Source organism: Telopea speciosissima, unplaced genomic scaffold (assembly GCF_018873765.1).
Source record: "Telopea speciosissima isolate NSW1024214 ecotype Mountain lineage unplaced genomic scaffold, Tspe_v1 Tspe_v1.0642, whole genome shotgun sequence".
Taxonomy (NCBI): domain Eukaryota; kingdom Viridiplantae; phylum Streptophyta; class Magnoliopsida; order Proteales; family Proteaceae; genus Telopea; species Telopea speciosissima.
The window spans coordinates 1-19,668 of record NW_025317978.1 but is presented as its reverse complement, the minus strand read 5'-3'; the positions used below and the strand labels follow the sequence as shown (position 1 = coordinate 19,668).

At 38.1% G+C, this 19,668-nt stretch overlaps 1 protein-coding gene across 2 annotated transcripts; it reads left to right on the top strand.

The window, feature by feature from the left end:
• The first annotated feature begins 2,203 nt into the window (after positions 1-2,203).
• Positions 2,204-14,693, top strand: LOC122648251 (multicopper oxidase LPR1 homolog 1-like). Of its 2 annotated transcripts, none has more exons than XM_043841487.1 (3): positions 2,204-2,475; positions 12,878-14,338; positions 14,629-14,693. In XM_043841487.1, the coding sequence occupies exons 1-3, from the start codon at positions 2,224-2,226 to the stop codon at positions 14,680-14,682; spliced, it is 1,767 nt and encodes a 588-aa protein (XP_043697422.1). In that variant the 5' UTR covers positions 2,204-2,223; the 3' UTR covers positions 14,683-14,693. The 2 variants fall into 2 exon arrangements, with proteins under 2 accessions (XP_043697422.1, XP_043697423.1); XM_043841488.1 differs by lacking the exons at positions 12,878-14,338; positions 14,629-14,693 and adding exons at positions 3,932-5,389; positions 5,634-5,687.
• Positions 14,694-19,668: the final 4,975 nt, after the last annotated feature.

Genomic DNA, 19,668 nt, shown 5'->3' with positions numbered 1-19,668 from the left:
CGCCATTTTTTATTATTATTTATAGGGTTAGTAGAACGTCCAATTCATAACTATTCTTGTGCTCATCACACGCGTCCCTATTTTACCAAAAAAATAAAAAAAAAATCACACGTTTCCTCTCATCAAAGGCTTGCTAAACGAGCACATGTTTTTCAAGAGAGAGAAAAAGTGTGTGAACGAAAGAGAGGAGGTAAAAGATTTGAATCCCATGAAGGATGGCCACCTCCTTCTAGCAATTTATAGAGGGGAAGTACCGAAGTAACAACACACAAGTCTAAACATTACGGACACCCATTCAAAATGAATTTTTACTAAAGGTGAGCAAGATTTTAATTAAAAGTGAAAATACAAATGTTTAACATTCAGGTATACCTAGATGAATATCACAAAAAAAAAAAAAAAAAAAAAAAAGAATATATATATGCATTCGAAATGAATAATAGAGATTTAATTGCCTGCCAAAAAAAAATTTGATTGTTTGAAAAAGTTTCTAAATCAAGGCTGATGGATGCACCTCTTTATACAAGCATGTCTCTACATATAGACACATGCTTCTTAAAGAGACATTTGTCCACATACATTGTGTCTAGATCTCTTTAGATGTTTCTAGAAGATACACTTGTCCATAAGTTATATCATATACCTCTCCATTACCAAAAAAAATATCATATAGCTCTCCACATTTGTAGATCCCTAGATGTTTCTAAAAGATACATTTTTCCATGTTTAGATGTAGAGGTTCATCTCTATAATGTATAGACACAACTCCAAAGCCCACCCATACCAGAGGTATTTTTGAAATTTTTGTATTTTAAAAATCATTAATAAAAAAGTTCACAAAGTTACAAAATACCAACAAAAAATGGTATGATCACATTAGATGATGGGACAAATCATTGCAGATGTCTTTTAAATTTAAATTAACTGTAAATTTAATAAATCACATTACAGAATACGAGTGAATTCAAACTTTTGAACTTTTTCTTCATTGATATAACCGACTAACTAACCATCCATATTTTACCATTTGACCCAACCTTTTTTTATTACTGATTCTCCTATATATGATGCCAATAAAATGTGAAAAATAAAAAAGGATACAAAAAAGAATGGACATTACTTATTTGTTCTCTCTAAAGAGGACCTTCCCACTTCAGAAGTAATTGCTTTGATGTTTGAATGTTGATTGCTTACCCTGACCCTATAACTATGTTGGGAGATAAGTCCCATATCGCCTACTAACAAGCCTATAGGTTTGGGAGTCTCTCTCTCTAACATTTTCAACTTTTGGGATGAAAACTTTACATGGTATATTAGAACGAGTTTTCATTGTGTCCATGTGTTTGCAACACAAATTGAGTCTTATATTGGTTACTAACAAGCCTATAACCCCCCTTATACACTTGGGAGTCCCTCTACGTAACGGTTCAAACTTTTGGAATTGAAAGTTTACAAAATAATTAAAGCTCAGTCAACCAAATTTTTTCAGTCTAATGCTTGTAGGGGGGCTAGAAGCCATTATCTGGCGCAGTTTTACTTGCAAAATGTGAGAAAATTTGTTTGATAATTAAGAACATGATTTTGAAAAAACCAGACTGGAATAACTAGAATTGATGATGACCAGTGCAAATTCCGATTGACCTTGATTCTTTGCTGAGTCTAACAGAGTTGGGCCAAATAAGATTGAATTCAACTCTTGGCCAATTCGATCTAAGACTATTCGATTTCAAATCAATGGTGACCGATCCTGTTCCCCCATTCCAGGTTTTATTAATTAGTACTCCCTAATTAAAAAGATGTCATGGGTTACTTAACTTAGTTAACTTAGAAGTAATTAACCTTGTTAACTTAGTATTAACTATTAATCTAGCGCTAATACTAAGTCTCCCCTAGTTCCCCCCTCCCTACCTAGCTTTAGTTAGTCTGAATTCTGCATCTGCCCAGATTGGTGCCGTCAGCCCAGCAAAGTTGGATTTCCCCACACGACTTATACAATTACAAGTCAAAATCATCGTTGCTGTTCTCCAAAAAACTACGAAAAAAATAGGTTGGAAGGTGACCATAAAGCATTCTTAACTGGTTATATATAAGGGGCCGGGTGACATTAATGTTGCCCAATTCATCCTAAATCTTGTGCTCGGCATTGGCATTGAGCACACACCTCGCTCACTCATACTAATTTCCTTTGGCTGCTCTGTTTACAGACAAATCAACACTACAAGAATGGAGGCTATCAGATTGTTAACCATCCTTATACTGTTAAGTATGAGGATTTGGAGTGGAGCAGCCACCCCAGCACCGTCGTCGACCGCCGCGCCACCTCCGATAACAGAAGCAACCCTTCAGCAAGTGGCTGCTTCTCTGAAAATGTATGTTGATGAGCTCCCAAAAATTCCAAAGCTCTTTGGTTATTCAATGCGACATGGCTCACCAGCTCCTGGAAATCTCACTATAGGCATGTTCGAGAAGAAATGGGTATATAAATTCTTGCTCCTGGAATTTCACCACAATTAAAATCTTCTAGTAGAAGGCTGCGTTTGATAAGCATTCTTGGAATGCATTCTACGTCAACTGATTTTATCATTTCACAATGCTAAATTGACGTAGAATGCATTTTAAGAATGCATATATAAGGCAGCCTAAGTATACACGTAACGTACATCTCAAAGGTCTGGCATTAGAACTTTGGAAGTCTGGACCCTACACATCGACCACCTATCTAATGGTGTCAATTTAGAGCCAAAACCGACCTTTTAAACCCGAATCAAAGCGAACTAAAATAAATTGATTTGATTTTGGTTTCAAGATTAGCAATATTTTCTTGATTTGATTTGGTTTTGATTTCATGATTGAAACAGTTAGACCGAACCAACTTAACGATTTCGAACCAAATAAGCAACCACATAAATCATACGTACTCTTTTTTTAATGTTTAATCAATGTAGATGCTAAATTCTTTTTCTTTCTAATCTTTGGGAGAAAAAATATTTGTGGATTATGGTCCTACCAAGGATAATTTTTACCGGTTAATATATAAAAAGTTGGCCCAAACGCCTAAAATAAGATCCAAACTGGATACAAACCATGTCAAACCAAACAGTGGACTAGATGTGAAATTGAATGAGGAATCGAATAAAAAACCGAACCGAATAAGTTTGGCTCTGGTTTTGAAAAATATATTCTTATTTGGTTTTGGTTTTGGTTTTTACATGTTGTATCTTGAATTGAACCGAAAAATCAAAACTGAACCAATTGACACCCGTACACCTATCCGGCCATGCACCAAGTAACAATGTGGCAGCATCAGCATGTTGAGCTTAATAACACATCTACCTCAACTGATTTTAGCTATGTGAATATTTGGCCAAAAAATAAATAAATAAACTTCTTGCCCATAAGATATGGATGAAGCATAAACCTGCTTTATACATAGGAAGATTGTTTTAATTATGAAAACATATCTATTGTTTTTTTTGTTTTTTTTTTTTTTTTTTGGGGATACGGAGGTGGGGAGATGGATTTGACTCCTCTGGGGGTTGGGGGTGTGCTGCACCTCGATTGGCACGGCAGCAGATGATGACACGTGGAGTAGTGTTCTTCGACCAACATGGATCGAGCTGAAACATCTAAATATGTGGTGCATATGCTATGGAGAGAAAGATTTTTTACTTTTGAAATCCTCATTTTCAGTTCGATATTCGTTGTTCGAATGGCACTAAATTCACGTATCGTCATTTGATGTCGCACCAGAACTGGATCCATAGAAAGATACTAAACTAGATAAGGAACAAGAGGTCCTCCAAATCTTTTCGAGGATTGAATAGACTCTACTGCACTAGCCTCAAGCCAACTGTTACCGCATCTGTCTTCTAGTCTAGCTATTGTATTCTTCAATGATCAATCACTTACTAGTATTTTTTATGATGTGTAGAAATTCCACCGTGATTTCCCTTCAACGACAGTCTTCGCATATGGTACATCAGCAGAGGCAGCTACCGTACCTGGACCACTCATCGAAGCTCTAAAAGGGATAAAAACATCAGTGACATGGCAAAATTACCTTCCTCAGAACCACTTCCTCTCATGGGACCCAACCGTCACTTGTGCCATCCCTAAGCATGGTGGGGTTCCAACAGTCGTCCATCTCCATGGAGGTGTCCATCCACCACAAGAAGACGGCAACCCAAATGCTTGGTTCACCTCCAGTTACCGAGAAACCGGACCTGCCTGGACCCAACCAACCTACACATACCTGAACATCCAACATGCTGGTAACCTATGGTACCATGATCATGCACTTGGTTTAACACGTGTCAACATCCTAGCAGGCCTGGTTGGCCCATATGTGATCCGTGATCCAAAATTAGAAAAACCTTGGAATCTCCCATCCGGACCAGATTTTGATCGGCACCTGATGGTCTTCGACCGGAGCTTCTACATGAATGGTTCCATTTACATCAATTCAACTGGTGACAATCCTTCCATTCACCCACAATGGCAACCAGAATACTTTGGTGATGCCATTATAGTTAACGGTAAAGCTTGGCCATTTCTTAAAGTCCAACGAAGGAAGTACCGTTTTAGAATCATCAACGCTTCCAATGCGAGATTTTTTAACTTCTCATTATCCAATGGTCTTCCGTTCATCCAAGTAGGATCAGATGCGTCCTACCTCAACTCCCCAGTCCAGACACAGAGTATCCTCTTATCCCCCGCCGAGACCGCTGATGTCATAGTTGACTTTTCAACTCCAAACACCAACGAATCTGTCTTAACTAATAGTGCACCTTACCCATACCCGACAGGTAACCCGGTGGATAATCTAACCGGAAATGTTATGAAGTTCATAATATCACCAGAAAACCAGAATTCTCCCTGTAAGATTCCGACAAGCCTAGTGAATTACCCGGCAGCAACAACAGAAGGTTCAGTGAAGACGAGGTATATAGTGTTGTATGAGTATGAAAGTACTACCGGAAACCCGACCCATCTGTATATTAATGGGAAGAGCTTCTTGGACCCGGTGACGGAACTTCCGAAAGTTGGTACAACAGAGGTGTGGGAGGTGATCAACCTGACCCAAGATAATCACCCGCTTCACATACACCTGGCAACATTTCAAGCGATCAAGGTGGAGGAGTTGGTGGATCTTGATACATTTAGAAACTGCATGATTGCACAGAAGAATGATGCAGTTGGGTGTAACGTGACAGCCCATTTAAGTGGGAAATTGCTAAGTATCCCAAACTATGAGAAGACATGGAAGAATGTAGTGAAGATAGTACCTGGATATCAAACTACAACGATAGTCAGATTTAATATGGTGGAGACTAATACAACATATCCTTTCAATGCTACTGCTGCACCTGGATATGTCTACCATTGTCATGTGAGTCTTTCTAATCATCTTCATATAGGGTTACTATTTATCAATTCGACTCCTCTATTTCCGCCTGTCCGGTACTACCGTGTGCCCTCACACACAAGCATGGTAGAAAGTACCACCTTACCTTGTTCGGGCAAGGCGATCGAGCAGACAGAAGTAGAGGAGTCGGATCCTACTACTTATATATGAATTTGTACTCAACACATCGATCTCCTGACTGAATTGTTTTGTTTTTTCATACATGCAGATTTTAGACCACGAAGATAACCAGATGATACGACCATTGAAGATGGTTCTTTGAAAAGCATCCCAAGCTCTGTCCTAATAAAATTTCCTTCTAAGAATTGAATAAGGCAGCCAAACTTAGGCTGTATTTGGTATGCATTCTAGATTGATTTCGTATTTTCATCCAAGAATACGAAATTGACTTGGAATGCATTCCAACAATTAATGTATGTTATATTTTTCATTCTTTTGTTTTTTGGTACAAATATTTTACTTTCTTTTATATGTATTAATTGTTTTACCAAAAAATAAAATATGTATTAATTGTTATACGCCCTTTTCTCTCTCTCTCTCTCTCTCTCTCTCTCTCTCTCTCTCTCTAAAATTGGATTGTTTATGGTCCAAGCTTGGACTGGGCCTGGGTAGACATCACCCAACCTAGCCCAGCTTATATATAACTGTTTCAGGGTAAGGCCTGATATAGGAACTTAGGACGATTTTAGGGCCCAATTGATTGGGCCTTGGGTCAACCCAGCCCCATTTGATCCTTGTTTTATATAAATCCACTCAACAAAAAGAGTTTGGAGTGGAGTTTTCAAGTTTTAAAACATTGGTATTAAGGAATTAGGGACAACGTGAGAAAGAAAAAATCCCATCCTTCATCTGAATATGCGAAGACTTCAACATAGGTAAAGTTTTTGACACTTTTATTGGAGACGATTGTACAATTACGAGCTTTACCGAAAAAAAAAGATTGTACAATTACGAGGAACAACTCAAGCATATAACTACATTTAACATGGTTCGACAAAATGCTTATATTGACCCAAGAGAATCAGAGATTGTTCACTAATTCAGAGAAAAACTCTAGACCACTTTCCACCTCACGTACAATGTGATTTCCTTTTACATGTGTTTAGGTTCTTCCAACATATATAGACAATTTGTAGGGGATCCAAAAACCCTAAAATCGAACATATAATGATTTTCCTTCGCATGAATGCTTACATTCACCCAACAGAATTAGAAATTTCTCGTTAATTCAAAAAACCTCTCTACACTACTTTCCACCTCAGAGCGTGATTTCTCTTTACTTGTGTTTAGGTTTTTCCAACAGAGACAATTTGTAAGGAATCCAAAAATCCCAAAGCGGTACATATATTAATGAACCCAAAACCCGACCCAATTATAAATACAAATCCGATAGTAATTGTAAAGACCCACAAAATAAAAGACACCATCAACCCCAACGATATTTAATAAACATTAGAATAAGTCCCAACACCACGCCATCTATCCAAATTTGTAGCTCTACGTATCCCATCTCCAATGCCCCTTGCAACCCCTGTTGTAGTCTCCTTGCCTGCGTTTCTTGATAGCATCCTATGAGTGCTCTGAATAGAACTTGTGTTGTAATACAAGATACCCTTAATACGAGTGTGTTAAAGGCATGAGGATGGGCGGTAAGCATCTTCATTGCATCAGTTTTATGTGAAACAAAGAACGTAAGCAAGACTTTAGTTGGCTTTCACATTTTATGCAATTATTGTCCACTTGATCATTCTCCAACAGTAACTTTCATCCAATCGCCTCCCATTCGTTGGAAAACTCGACTTCTCTCTAAGAATGTTAGATTGGGCTGCTCTCCTTGGAGGACATCACCCAATGAGTGTTCAGTGAGGCATCCGATGGCTGGGCTATGCCGGACACATCCCTGCATGTGCCCTCCATAGCAGGTTTTCTGTTAACCTAAATCCTCCATAGCAACAATTCAGATAGTCTGCGGCGCAGCTGCACGTAGCGGCCTGTGCAGCGACCGGGCCGCATCCGCAATGACCGCCTTACCCCCGCTCGGGCAAGGCATTTGGGCAGGGGTATGGCGGTCTTTGCACACGTTGCTCAGTCTCCGCTGCACAGGCCGCTACAAGCTGCGCACCGTAGAGGATCTGGATGCCCATAACAAGCAACTTACATGAGAACCTCACATAGATTAAGGCACATGACCAAAAAGAATTAAAAATAATAAAAAAAATGAAGAAAGAATAAGAAAAGAATGCATCGGTTGGCAGCCCTAATAATCTAAAACGAGTTATTTTATTAGGGCTGCGTTTGTTTTCTTATAATATATTGCATGTATATATACGGTCAATAAATGACTATACTAATACAAATACCAGAATCCACGCATACCCAGATAATAAGATACAAGAGTATAAATGCTAAAGGGGAAAGTTTTCATACATGGCTGTGTAAGCCATGCATGTGAGAGGATGGGAGCTTCAAGGCATTAATTAATGGGTGGGGGTTTATGACTTTTCCAACTCTTTGTGAGAGGGGACACGACCGTGCATGCTTACACGGCCATGTACAAAAATTTTCCCCGATGCTAAATCTTGACCTGAGACTCCACCTTTGGCATTGTCATTAGCAGAGACCTTAAGACAACGCAAGAACTAACTAAAAATTTTAAACTTTCACCTTCGACATTGCCATTAACAGAAAGCTTAAAACAATAAACCAATTCCAAAGACAATTTCTATTCAATGGAACCAATATCTCGGTCTTTCTTGGGTGCCCCAGACAACTTCAGAATGAACAAAATTTGGCCATCTGAATCAATCCAAGAATAGTGTCTTCACACTAGGTTCATGTGGATCCCTCTTAATCCCTCACGAGGTTTAATTTGACACCTAACAATGTGCTTGCAAAATAGAAAAGCGTTGGTTCTCTCTATAGCTCATTAATTTCTCCACACATTTCAGCTATTGGAAGAATGAAATCTGTTAATTGGAAAAATGGAGGCACTTAAAAATTAAGTTGAATATTATCTAGTACGTTGAAGCAGGTGTGAGCATTAAAAATGTAATGTGTATTTTTGGTGCTTAAAAAGCTTCTTGGTGTTTAGCTTTTTGATAACATCTAAGGGCAAATATATTGAATAACTAAAAAAAAAAAAGATTTTTAGTGCACATTTAAAGTGCATCCAATGGTGACCATTGCAGTTGAGAGAATTAAAAATCCAAGAACATCGGGCCAGTGCACTTCCCCTTGAGAGAATAAAATTCCTAAAAAAAATTGGCATAACTGCCATTCACTTTTAAATAAAACCCCTTTAAGCTGACTTAAAAAATTGGACTGGATTTTCCTTAGCCATGGTGAATAGGAATTCATTCATCGTGGGTCTTCAGATGCTTGCGGGAGAGTATTGAGAATGACATTTTGCGAAACATGCTAAAATCCTGTAGAGGTTTGTGAACCCGAGGATGTTATGGTGAAGGAAAACTTTCTTCTAAAAGTAATTGTTTTAAAAAATAAATAAATAAATTCTAAAGATCAACAAAAGATATATTAATATAAAAATTCTACAAAGACAAAGTCTAAGTGAACCCAATCCAATACACTATAAGGAAGACACTGATCTAAGGGATGCCTTCGGCATAACCATCAACATCCACCTCAAATTCAAATTGACTACATCCCTCACCTACGACATTGCCATCAACAAGAGAAAACCAATTAAAACTTAAAAAATCAAAAGTGCAATATTACTTGAATATTTCAAAAACAGCTTTGTTAACCAAGATATCCACCACACAATTAATTAACCTAAACGTATGCATAATAGAACAAGAAATAAATCCCAAAATAACCCTTTAAAAATCTCCATTCTAAGAATAAGACAGAGTTTAAAACCTTCCTCCACGGGTGTTTAGACACATGTTTTTTTTTTTTTTTTTTTAACCTGAATATTCTCTGGGACCCGGGCTGACCCCTAAGATTTTATTAAAATAAAATCAAAGAAACAGAATACATGAGGGGGGGACATACCCGCCTTACCCCTAACCCAAACGAATACTCAAATAGCTCACTCAACCGCTCAACAGCTCACACCCGCCCCTTACAAAGTGCTCTAGCATCTAATCACCAGCCTCCCCATTGCATCTTCGTGAACAATTTGTCGACACATGTTGAAATATAATACTGAGATAGTTATGAATTAGATGTAACGATTAGAGCTGACCTTTCACGTGTAAACATGTAATCCCTTCTAAGTATTTTCATAAACAAAAACAAAAAGGGTAGCTGGTTGACTTGCAACATCAAACTCGGAGATCTACACCAACCCACCTAATAACAGAAAGTAAGATTTAGATGGATTAATAGGGTTCTTTCATGCCTTCCAAAGTCCAAACGCCAAAAGGAGCAATTTACAATGACATCTTCAATGACGTCTTTAACGGTTTCATAGCGTGCAACCTCAGAGAGGTATATAGCTTTAGAACCAGCTGTATAGCTTTCTTTTCAAACAAGATCATAAGACTCTCAAATGGTTCAGACGGAAAAAGAGCCAGTCAAAAAAGCTAGCAAATTCCAAACTTAAGAATTTTGATTCAATGTGGAGAAAGGAGAAGAAGAATTAAAAGAGGAAAATCTTTCCCACCAATTACTTGTAGAAAAACAAAAAAACCAAGAATGTAAATTGACGAAGAAAATAATTGAAATGGTAAACGTCAATCATATAATGTATACAATGATTTACGTGATTTGACAAGATTGTTTAATTATTTTGTCCACGGTGAGATGAGATCTACATCAGTATTGGTGGAGAATAGATTATAACCATTCCTCCTCACATCTCTCTTAGATTCTTTTAGAGAAAATCATCTTGCTACAAATATATAGTGAAACACTAAATAGATACATATTACCAAAATACCCATGTAGCTTTTCAAGTCTTACGACCTCTTAACAACCCTTTGGAATCAGCGCACAAGTGTATGCGAATGAATACAAGACATTGTACCCCCAACACTATGCTAAGATTAGGGTTACTGCATATATATTATGAGAAAAAGAAATACATGTTTCCAGTGTGTACTTGTCTTTCACAGTTTTTTTTCCCCTCTCTTTATAAAATATGTGGGTCTCTCTTTTTTCTCCACATTAATATACTATTTAGTTATCCACTATTGGCTTGAGGTATAAAATGCCTTAATATTAAACGAATAGGTATAAATCCCTCTTTCTATTATTATTTGGGCACTTTAATTTAGTTCTTTAGTAACGATGGGCAAGTGAGATTAACCCACTATGTGTTTGCCAATGCATCAACTAATAGCTGAATAGCTAGGCTTTAAGAAACAATATAAATTAAAGATATACGCGTTTAGGACTGTAACTTCAAAGTGCAAAACAGCTGAAGTGGGACTCCTTTTCCCCCATTTTTCTTCCTAATTTTACCTAACCCAAACAACCTTTTAGGAAGAAAAAAAGAATCGAACTGAAGAAGTAGAAAAGCATCAAAGGCCCTTAATTTCTTTGGTTCATATAAATCCTTAATAAGTGAATTTAAGAGAGAATCCATGCATTCAAACTGATCGATCTTAATCAAGGTATGTTTATGAACCCTTTTCATTAAGTGTATAATGGACTCTTAGGTCATGTCACCTAAGAAACCAAACCCTTCTATCTCTTGTCCACACACACCCACTCCAGCACCCATGTAAAGAAGATGGAGGCCGGAGAAGAATGAGAAAACAAAGGTAGAAATTCATCCACTTAATTAAAAGTAACCCTAGCTTTCCACTGTTTGCAATATTAGTCGTGATTTAATGGGCTGACCCTAGCTGTCTACCATTTTATTAATTTAAACATTTGTAATGATCGCAAGGGAAAGGGACAATCTGGTGAAGTTGCAAACTAAACCAATTTGTTTGATGGATTCAACTAAAAACCCACCGTATTGCTTGCTTAGGCAGCCAATTTGAATTGCGCCACGCGGCTTTGGGTTTGAAATAGGAGACTTTGGATGTGGTCAAGGAAACATGCAATTAGTCATTGCTCGATTATATATATATATATATATATATATATATATATATATATATATATATATATATATATATATATAGGGGTGAGTAGGATGGCCAATTCATCATCAATCTTGTGCTCACCACACGCCTTGTCCCTTCCATTCCTTTCTCTAGCTGGATAATTTTCATTCCCAAATTAAGGTTAGTTTGATTCGAAACAAGCTAGGGTGCTTATACTATATTGCACCACCACCACTACCGGACCTTCAATTCTCTCTCACAGAATGTGCCTTAACCCAATTCAATGACTTCCATCGATCCATTCTATAAACTGACTTGTTTTTTCTTTGGCTTTCTGTTTACAGACAAATCAACACTTCAAATCTACAAGAATGGGAGATAATAGATTATTATCAATCTTTGTTGTGTTAATCGTGCTGATTTGTGGTGGAGCGGTCACCCCAGTACCGTCAACCGCTGCGGAAACTCCGGTGACTGATGCAACCCTTCAGCAAGTTTCTGCTTCTCTGCAAATGTATGTTGATGAGCTCCCCCAAATTCCAAAGCTCTCTGGTTATTCAATGCAACACCGCAGCTCACCAGCACCTGCAAATCTCACCATAGGCATGTTCGAGAAGACATGGGTATATAAATTCTTCCTCCTCTTATCCCTACAAAAACCACCCCTCCCCCTAGAGCCTAGAGGTTGAAAATGGATCATTTGCACGTACATACATTTGAGAGGCAACCATATGTCCTTTTTATTTTCATAATTACCCCTCGACCCCTTTAAATGGCAAAAATGGGCATATGGTTGCCTCTCACATTTACATGCACCTAGTTTTAGGTGATAAAGATTTCAAACGAAATAATCTTATTGCATTCCACATAAATTAGATTTTAATAATCATTTAAAGCAAAAGAGCTAGAATTGCATTCCATCATGCACTGCTTATGGATGGATGCAAGAATTCTTGCACTTATGCAGTGTTGGGGTTCCACATAGAAGACCAAAGTAATAATTTCACATCGGATGTGAATAGTTCGATATATAGAGACTTCTAGAATCTTTATCCCCTCCAGTTCCATGCCCGGCTAGTTCCCCAGTGCCTCTAACGAGAGGGGGGCGCAATGACCATCCTATCCCTGCCCGAACACTGCTCAAGTGAGGTCAACCACCTCTCCTTCCCCCAAAAACTTATTAGAGACACTGGGGAACTAGGCCGGACAGAGAACTGGAGGAAATAATTTTCCTAGGTACTTATGAACCTTTTTCTTTAATGGGTAGATATTAAGGATGAGTTCTACCCAAGTCTTTAACAAGCGAGCGACATCTTTACAAAGGAAGCTTGTATTTGATAGTGAAAATGGATCCAAAAATTCCACTTATGGTATGCGTTAAATTAAGATCAATCACGTATTAATAGTATTTGGTTTTTTCATGCTCATGCAGAAATTCCACCGTGATTTACCTAAAACAACAGTCTTCGCATATGGTACATCGGCAGAGGAGGCCACCATACCTGGACCAGTGATCGAGGCCTTGAAACAGGTGCCTACATCAGTGACATGGGAGAATCACCTTCCTCAAAACCACATCTTCTCATGGGACCCAACCATCACCACTGCCATCCCTAAGAATGGTGGAGTTCCAACGGTTGTCCATCTCCATGGTGGCGTCCATCCACCACAAGACGACGGTCACCCACTCTCCTGGTTCACCTCCAATTTCAATGATACCGGCTCTCAATGGACCCAAGCAACCTACACATACCCGAACGTCCAAGCTGCCGGTAACTTATGGTACCATGATCATGCACTTGGGTTAACACGTGTCAACCTCTTAGCAGGCCTGATTGGGCCTTACGTCATCCGTGATCCAAAAGTAGAAAACCCTTTGAACCTCCCATCTGGATCAGAGTTTGATCGGCACTTGATGATCATCGATCGAAGCTTCTTCAAAAATGGATCCATCTACATCAACTCAACTGGTGATAACCCCTCCATTCACCCACAATGGCAACCAGAATATTTTGGTGATGCCATTATAGTTAACGGTAAGGCTTGGCCATATCTTAAGGTCCAACGAAGGAAGTACCGTTTTAGGATCATCAATGCCGCCAATGCAAGATACTTTAACTTCTCCTTATCCAATGGCCTCCCATTCGTCCAAATAGGATCTGATTCATCATACCTTAACTCCCCAGTCCAGACTCAGAGTATTCTCCTAGCCCCCGCTGAGATTGCCGATGTTGTAATTGACTTCTCACCTTCTCAAACCAATGAGTCTATCTTAACCAATACTGCACCTTACCCGTACCCGACAGGCAGCCCGGTAGACCAGCTGAGCGGAAACGTCATGAAGTTCATCATTGCATCGGGTAATCCGACCCGCCCCGATAATTCAAAAATCCCAAAAAGCCTAGTGAATTATCCGGTAGCAACAAGTGAAGGTGCAGTGCAGAAGAGGTATATCGTGTTGTATGAGTATGATAGTGCTACCGAAAACCCAACCCATCTCTATATTAATGGGAAAAGCTTCTCGGATCCGGTGACGGAAACTCCGAGATCCGGTACCAGCGAGGTTTGGGAGGTGATCAACTTGACCCCAGATAATCACCCACTCCACATCCATTTAGCCACCTTCCAGGCAATCAAGGTTCAAGAGTTGGTAAATGAAACTACGTTCTCCGATTGTATGACAGCAAAGAACGATGCAATTGCATGCAACGTGACAGACTATGCGATTGGGCAATTGTTAACAATCCCTAACTATGAGAAGACATGGAAGAATGTAGTGAAGATAGAGCCTGGATATCAAACTACTGTGGTTGTCAAGTTTAATATGGTGGAGACCAATACAACATATCCCTTCAATGTCACTGCTGCACCTGGATATGTCTACCATTGTCATGTAAGCTTCTTTAATCATGGATATCCTCTTGGTTACTTATATAAAATAAAAAAGAAAAAAAAAAAAGAGCGTATTTAATGCACGAGACTCCCATCACATATAGGTTTGGGGAGGATCATAATGCATGCAACTTTATCCCTGCTTTTACATAGAAACTGTTTCCAGACTCGAACCGTGACCATTTGATCACAATGGAGCAACCTTAATTATATACCGTTGCACCAAGTCCCACCCTCTGTCTTTGTTAGTTATATAATCTCTTACTAATCTTTTGTTTCTCATTTATGCAGATTTTGGACCATGAGGATAATGAGATGATACGACCAATGAAGTTGACTCTTTGAACAAGGAAAAATGGAAACCAAACTTGAGTTACTAATAAGTTATATAGGATATTAACTCATGTAATCTATAGTTCTCAAAATTTTAGTTTGATTCTTATTGTTGATGAATTGGATCCCACGTTCTAAAATCAAATATTGTAATAGAGTCAACAAAAACTGCATCAAATAATGTTTCTGTAGATATTTCTGATTTATATATATTATTGATAAATAAAGATGAAATTAGGGATTCTTTAATGAGAGAATAATGCAAACTGTCGAGTTTGGACTATGGCAATAGCGTACATCACAAATCATTCTCCCTCTCTTTTCCCATGCTTTAAGTTGTGAAATTAATTGCAGGCCAAGACGGTTTTACCATGTCGCAAAACTAAGCTTTAATAAAATGGTATGGAAGTCAATATTTAGAAAATTATGAGATATGGATCGGGAGAGTCAAGAAGGCATTTTAAAGGGTTTAACATGACTCTTTAAGGATACATGAAGATTTACAACTTTTCAAGGAAGCAATGTAACTTTCTAAGGTTATAAGGTAGAACACTCCAAAGTTCCACAATATTCAACTGAATAAAATTTCTTTAATCAATTTGTCACTATTTATTACCGTTTCACTTAGCTGTACATCCTTATCCTTCCACCTGTACATCCTTATCCTGTATCATGTACAACTATATCCTTCCATCTTTACATTCATATCTTGTATATCCAGTTCCCTTTTATAAAGGGATCAATTACCTTAGATTAGGGAGAGAATTTCTCCATCTATACTTGTATATATATATACCTTCACTGATAATGAAAAGACATAGAGTGCATTCACCACAATATTCTCCTATTTACACTATTGAATGAGCATAGAAAGAAAAATAAAATCTAATTTGCAAGCATTAATTGCATTCTATCCTACGACTACAATTAAATCAAAATTTACATCATAAAATAAAGGAAAAGTTAATCCTAATCTAAGCTACACTCCTTGACAATTAGAAATACCAAAATTAATAAAAACTAAATTAAAGAATTTCTCTCTCTCTCTCTCCTCAAAATTCTTCCCAAGGAGGGAGAACTCTCAAAAGTCAAAACTGTGCAAGGTTGTTGTCCATGTGGCGTCTTCTCTTTTGTTGATATTCTAATCAACAAAAGCCTTACTAAAATATAGGAAAGAAATAAAACAAGGAGAGATCTCATTAATCAATTCTTCCCAAAACCCAACTCTATTAGATTGTCTTTCCTTTAAAACCGATACCTCTTAGATAGATTTTCCAATTCCTAAAATATAGGAATGTGAAGGTAATGAATTATAGAAATCGGCTAAGGGCAGCTTGCCATCGGTTAGAGGTCTTCTTGAAGTCAAATCCACATGACAAGGTGTAAATCGACCTTGATGATGTGGTATAGTTTGAACCGATTTGAATCTTGGTCTTGGCTTAGTTTGGCATGCAGGCCTGGGCCTGCATCAAATATAGTTAAAAGAATCATTCCATGTCTATTTCGTCATCCCTCTGCAATAGGTCTATAACAGGGTTGGACAGAGGTAGTCTGGCCAATGAGAGAATGCATGGGGGCATCCAACAAGTGTGGGAATTTTTCATTTCTTGGGGCGAGGCGGTTATTTCTCCCATTTCGTGTCTTAGCGCAAGCTTCACGAAGTCTAGTAGCCTTTTATTTTCGTATTAAATATACTATTTAGTTATTCACTATTGGCTTGGGGTATAAGATACCCTAATATAAACGAACATGTATAAATTGATCTCTCTCCTTATTATTATTTGGGCACCGTAATTTAACTCCCTTAGAAACGGTGGACAATGAGATTAACCCACTATGTGTTTGTCAATGCATCAACTAATAGCTGAATAGCTAGGCTTTAACAAACAGTATTAATTAAAGATATACGCGTTTAGGACTGCAACTTGAAACTACTATGCCAATGTGCATTTTGAGGTTTCAAAGCGCAGAACAGCAGAAGTGGGACTCCTTTTTTCCCCCTTTAATTTTTTCTTCCTAATTTTACCTTAACCCAAAGAACCATTTAGGACTAAGAAAGATCGAACTAGGGAAGACCTTAATTTCTCTGATTCATATAAATCCTTAATAAGTGAATTAAAGAGATCCATGCATTCCACTTACTTAAAAGTAACCCTAGCTTTTCACTCTTTCCAAAAATAGTAATTCAATGGACTGACCCTAGTTGTTCACAATTTTATTAATTTAAACATGTCTAATGATTGCGAAGGAAGGGACATTGTGGTGCCAGTTGCATACTAAAAAAAAAAATTAATTAAAGTTCCAATTTGTTTGACGGATTCAACTAAAATCGCCCCCACACGGCTTTGGGTTTGAAATAGCTAGCTAGGATACTTTGCATGTGGTCAAGTAAACATGCATATGTGGTCCCCGTATGTGAAATTATCAATTATCTTCTTGTATTTGTTTCTTATGTTCTAAGGAAGGAAAATAGATTTGTTGATTCCCTGACATGGAGGTCTTTGTTGGTAACGTGTACGACAATATGGTTCATTTCCATTCCATGGATTGCGGAGTTTGTGAATACTCATTCCATGTATTTTACACGATGATTAAATAAAACAATCTTTTTCTACCAAAATTAAAATTTTAATTAAACCTTGTTTTTTAGTTGACCTATGGGCCCTTGAGTAGTATATATAGGCTGAACAGTACGCCAATACATCATCATTCTTGTGCTCACCACACGCCTTGTCTCATCCATTCTTTCTCTGGATAATTTTCATTCCAAAAGGTTAGTTTGATTCGAAACAAGGTTGGTTTATACTATATTACACTACCACCTTCTCTCTCACAGAAGTGCGTAACCCAATTCAATGATTTCCATTCTCTAAACTGACTAGTTTTTCTTTGGTTTCTGTTTACAAACAAATCAACACTACAAGAATGTGGGTTCTCAGATTATTACCAATCTTTGTATTGTCAATCGTGCTGATTTATGGTGGAGCGGCCACCCCAGTTCCGTCAACTGCTGCGCCAACTCCGGTGACTGGTGCAACCCTTCAGCAAGTTTCTGCTTCTCTGCAAATGTATGTTGATGAGCTCCCGCAAATTCCAAAGCTCTATGGTTATTCAATGCAAAACGGCTCACCAACACCTGGAAATCTCACCATTGGCATGTTCGAAAAGACATGGGTATATAAATTCATTTGGGCACCAAACTTCTTTCAGCTTCAAACCTCTCAGGCTAGCGAACTGAAGTCCATTGAGGATACCGTGCAGCTCAGGTTCCTAAAAATGTTTGTTTTTACTTCGGCCAGCATTCAGAAAGAGAAGTTTCCCGTCAATCAAAAAACCAAAGACCCATCCAGGCTTACCCAAATCCTTGCAGTCAAACCCTGCGCAGAGCAAAACAGGAAAATCTAACATAGGTAAATCCAAGTTAGATAAAGAAGAAGAGTTAGTAAGGATATTCAAAGGAGAAGAACAAGCATCATTGTCATTAGAGAGGGGGGGATGTTTAACTCAATTAACCACTGGTTTATTCGACAAATAGTCTGACCAGGGTCAAGGTGCACAGAATTAAACAGAAAATTGTTCCGAACTTGCCAAATAACATAACACGTTATAATAAACACATAAAAAAACCAAACTAAAGTAGACTTGTCAAGCTGTTGGTCCAGAAGAGTGGAGATGCAGAAATGTCTGAGAGAAGGAAATGAAATGAATTCAGTCCTCAGACCCAAAGGACCAGCTACCCAGATGTGTTTAGCCCATTCACAAGAAAGGAGGACATGCCAGAGGGTCTCACTACAAGTGCCACAGAGAGCACAAGTGGAATCGATCAGAGTCCATTTCGAAATAGAATCCTTAACCGGAATCCCTGCATTTAATACAAGCCAAAAAAAAAGTTTAAACTGAGGAAGAAGTTTAAGTTTCCGAAAAAATTTCCACTAAGCGATAGCACTAAAATCAGATAAAAGGGAGGAAGAAATAAAAGCAGCCACCAACTTAGTTTTAAACTTGCCATCCTGTGATAGCGTACACCACCAGGAATCGGGAAATCCGATAACCGGATATTAATGATTCGGGTCAGAGAGGGGGTAGCCTCTCGAACGCGATCAACATTCCAAGCCTGGTTAGAGAGAAATAGATCCACTCTCTCAGGGAACAATCGCTGCGAAGAACCCGGTTTGATAGTGAATCCAGGTAAAGAGGGAACCCAAGGATCACCCAAAAGAAAGTATGCTTACCATTACCGTTCTTACGAAAGCGGAAAGTTTGAAGTGAAGGAATAATTCTTGTGATACTATTCCAACACCAAGATCCTTTTTTAAGACGCGTCTTAGCATCAAACAAGGAAATATGAGGAAAGTACCTAGCCTTAAGGACCTTGGCCCAGACAGAATGATTTTCAGAAATCAATCTCCACCCAAGTTTAAGGAGAAGGGCCAAATTCTGAGTTCGGGCCGAACGAAATCCTAATCCACCTAAATAAGTGGGTGAGCTCATAGCCTTCCAAGAAACCAAAGAAAGTTTTCTGTGAGAAGCAGAACCACCAGACCAAAAATTATAGCTAATAGAGTCAATTTGTTTACAAATATATTTAGGAAAAAAAAAACAACTCATAAGATAAGCCGGTAAAGAGTTGAGAACTGATTTGATCAAAACACCCCGTCCTGCAAAAGACAGATTGTTAGCTTTCCAACTAGATAATCTAACAGATATACGATTGACTAAAGGAGTTAGTTGTTTAACCCTAGATCTCAAAGGAAAGAGGGCAGTTCCCAAATAAGAAGTATTCGAGTTCATCTCTGGGATACCCAAAAACCTGCTCAAACGAGACTTCTCAGACACAGAAACATTTTTACTAAAATACAATTCACTTTTAGAAAAGTTAATCTCCTGCCCCGAGAGGTCAGAGAAAAGATCCATAATGGCCTTAATAGTACCAAAATCTTCCAAAGATGCTCTACAAAAGATAAAAATATCATCAAGAAAAAGTAAATGAGTTATCTC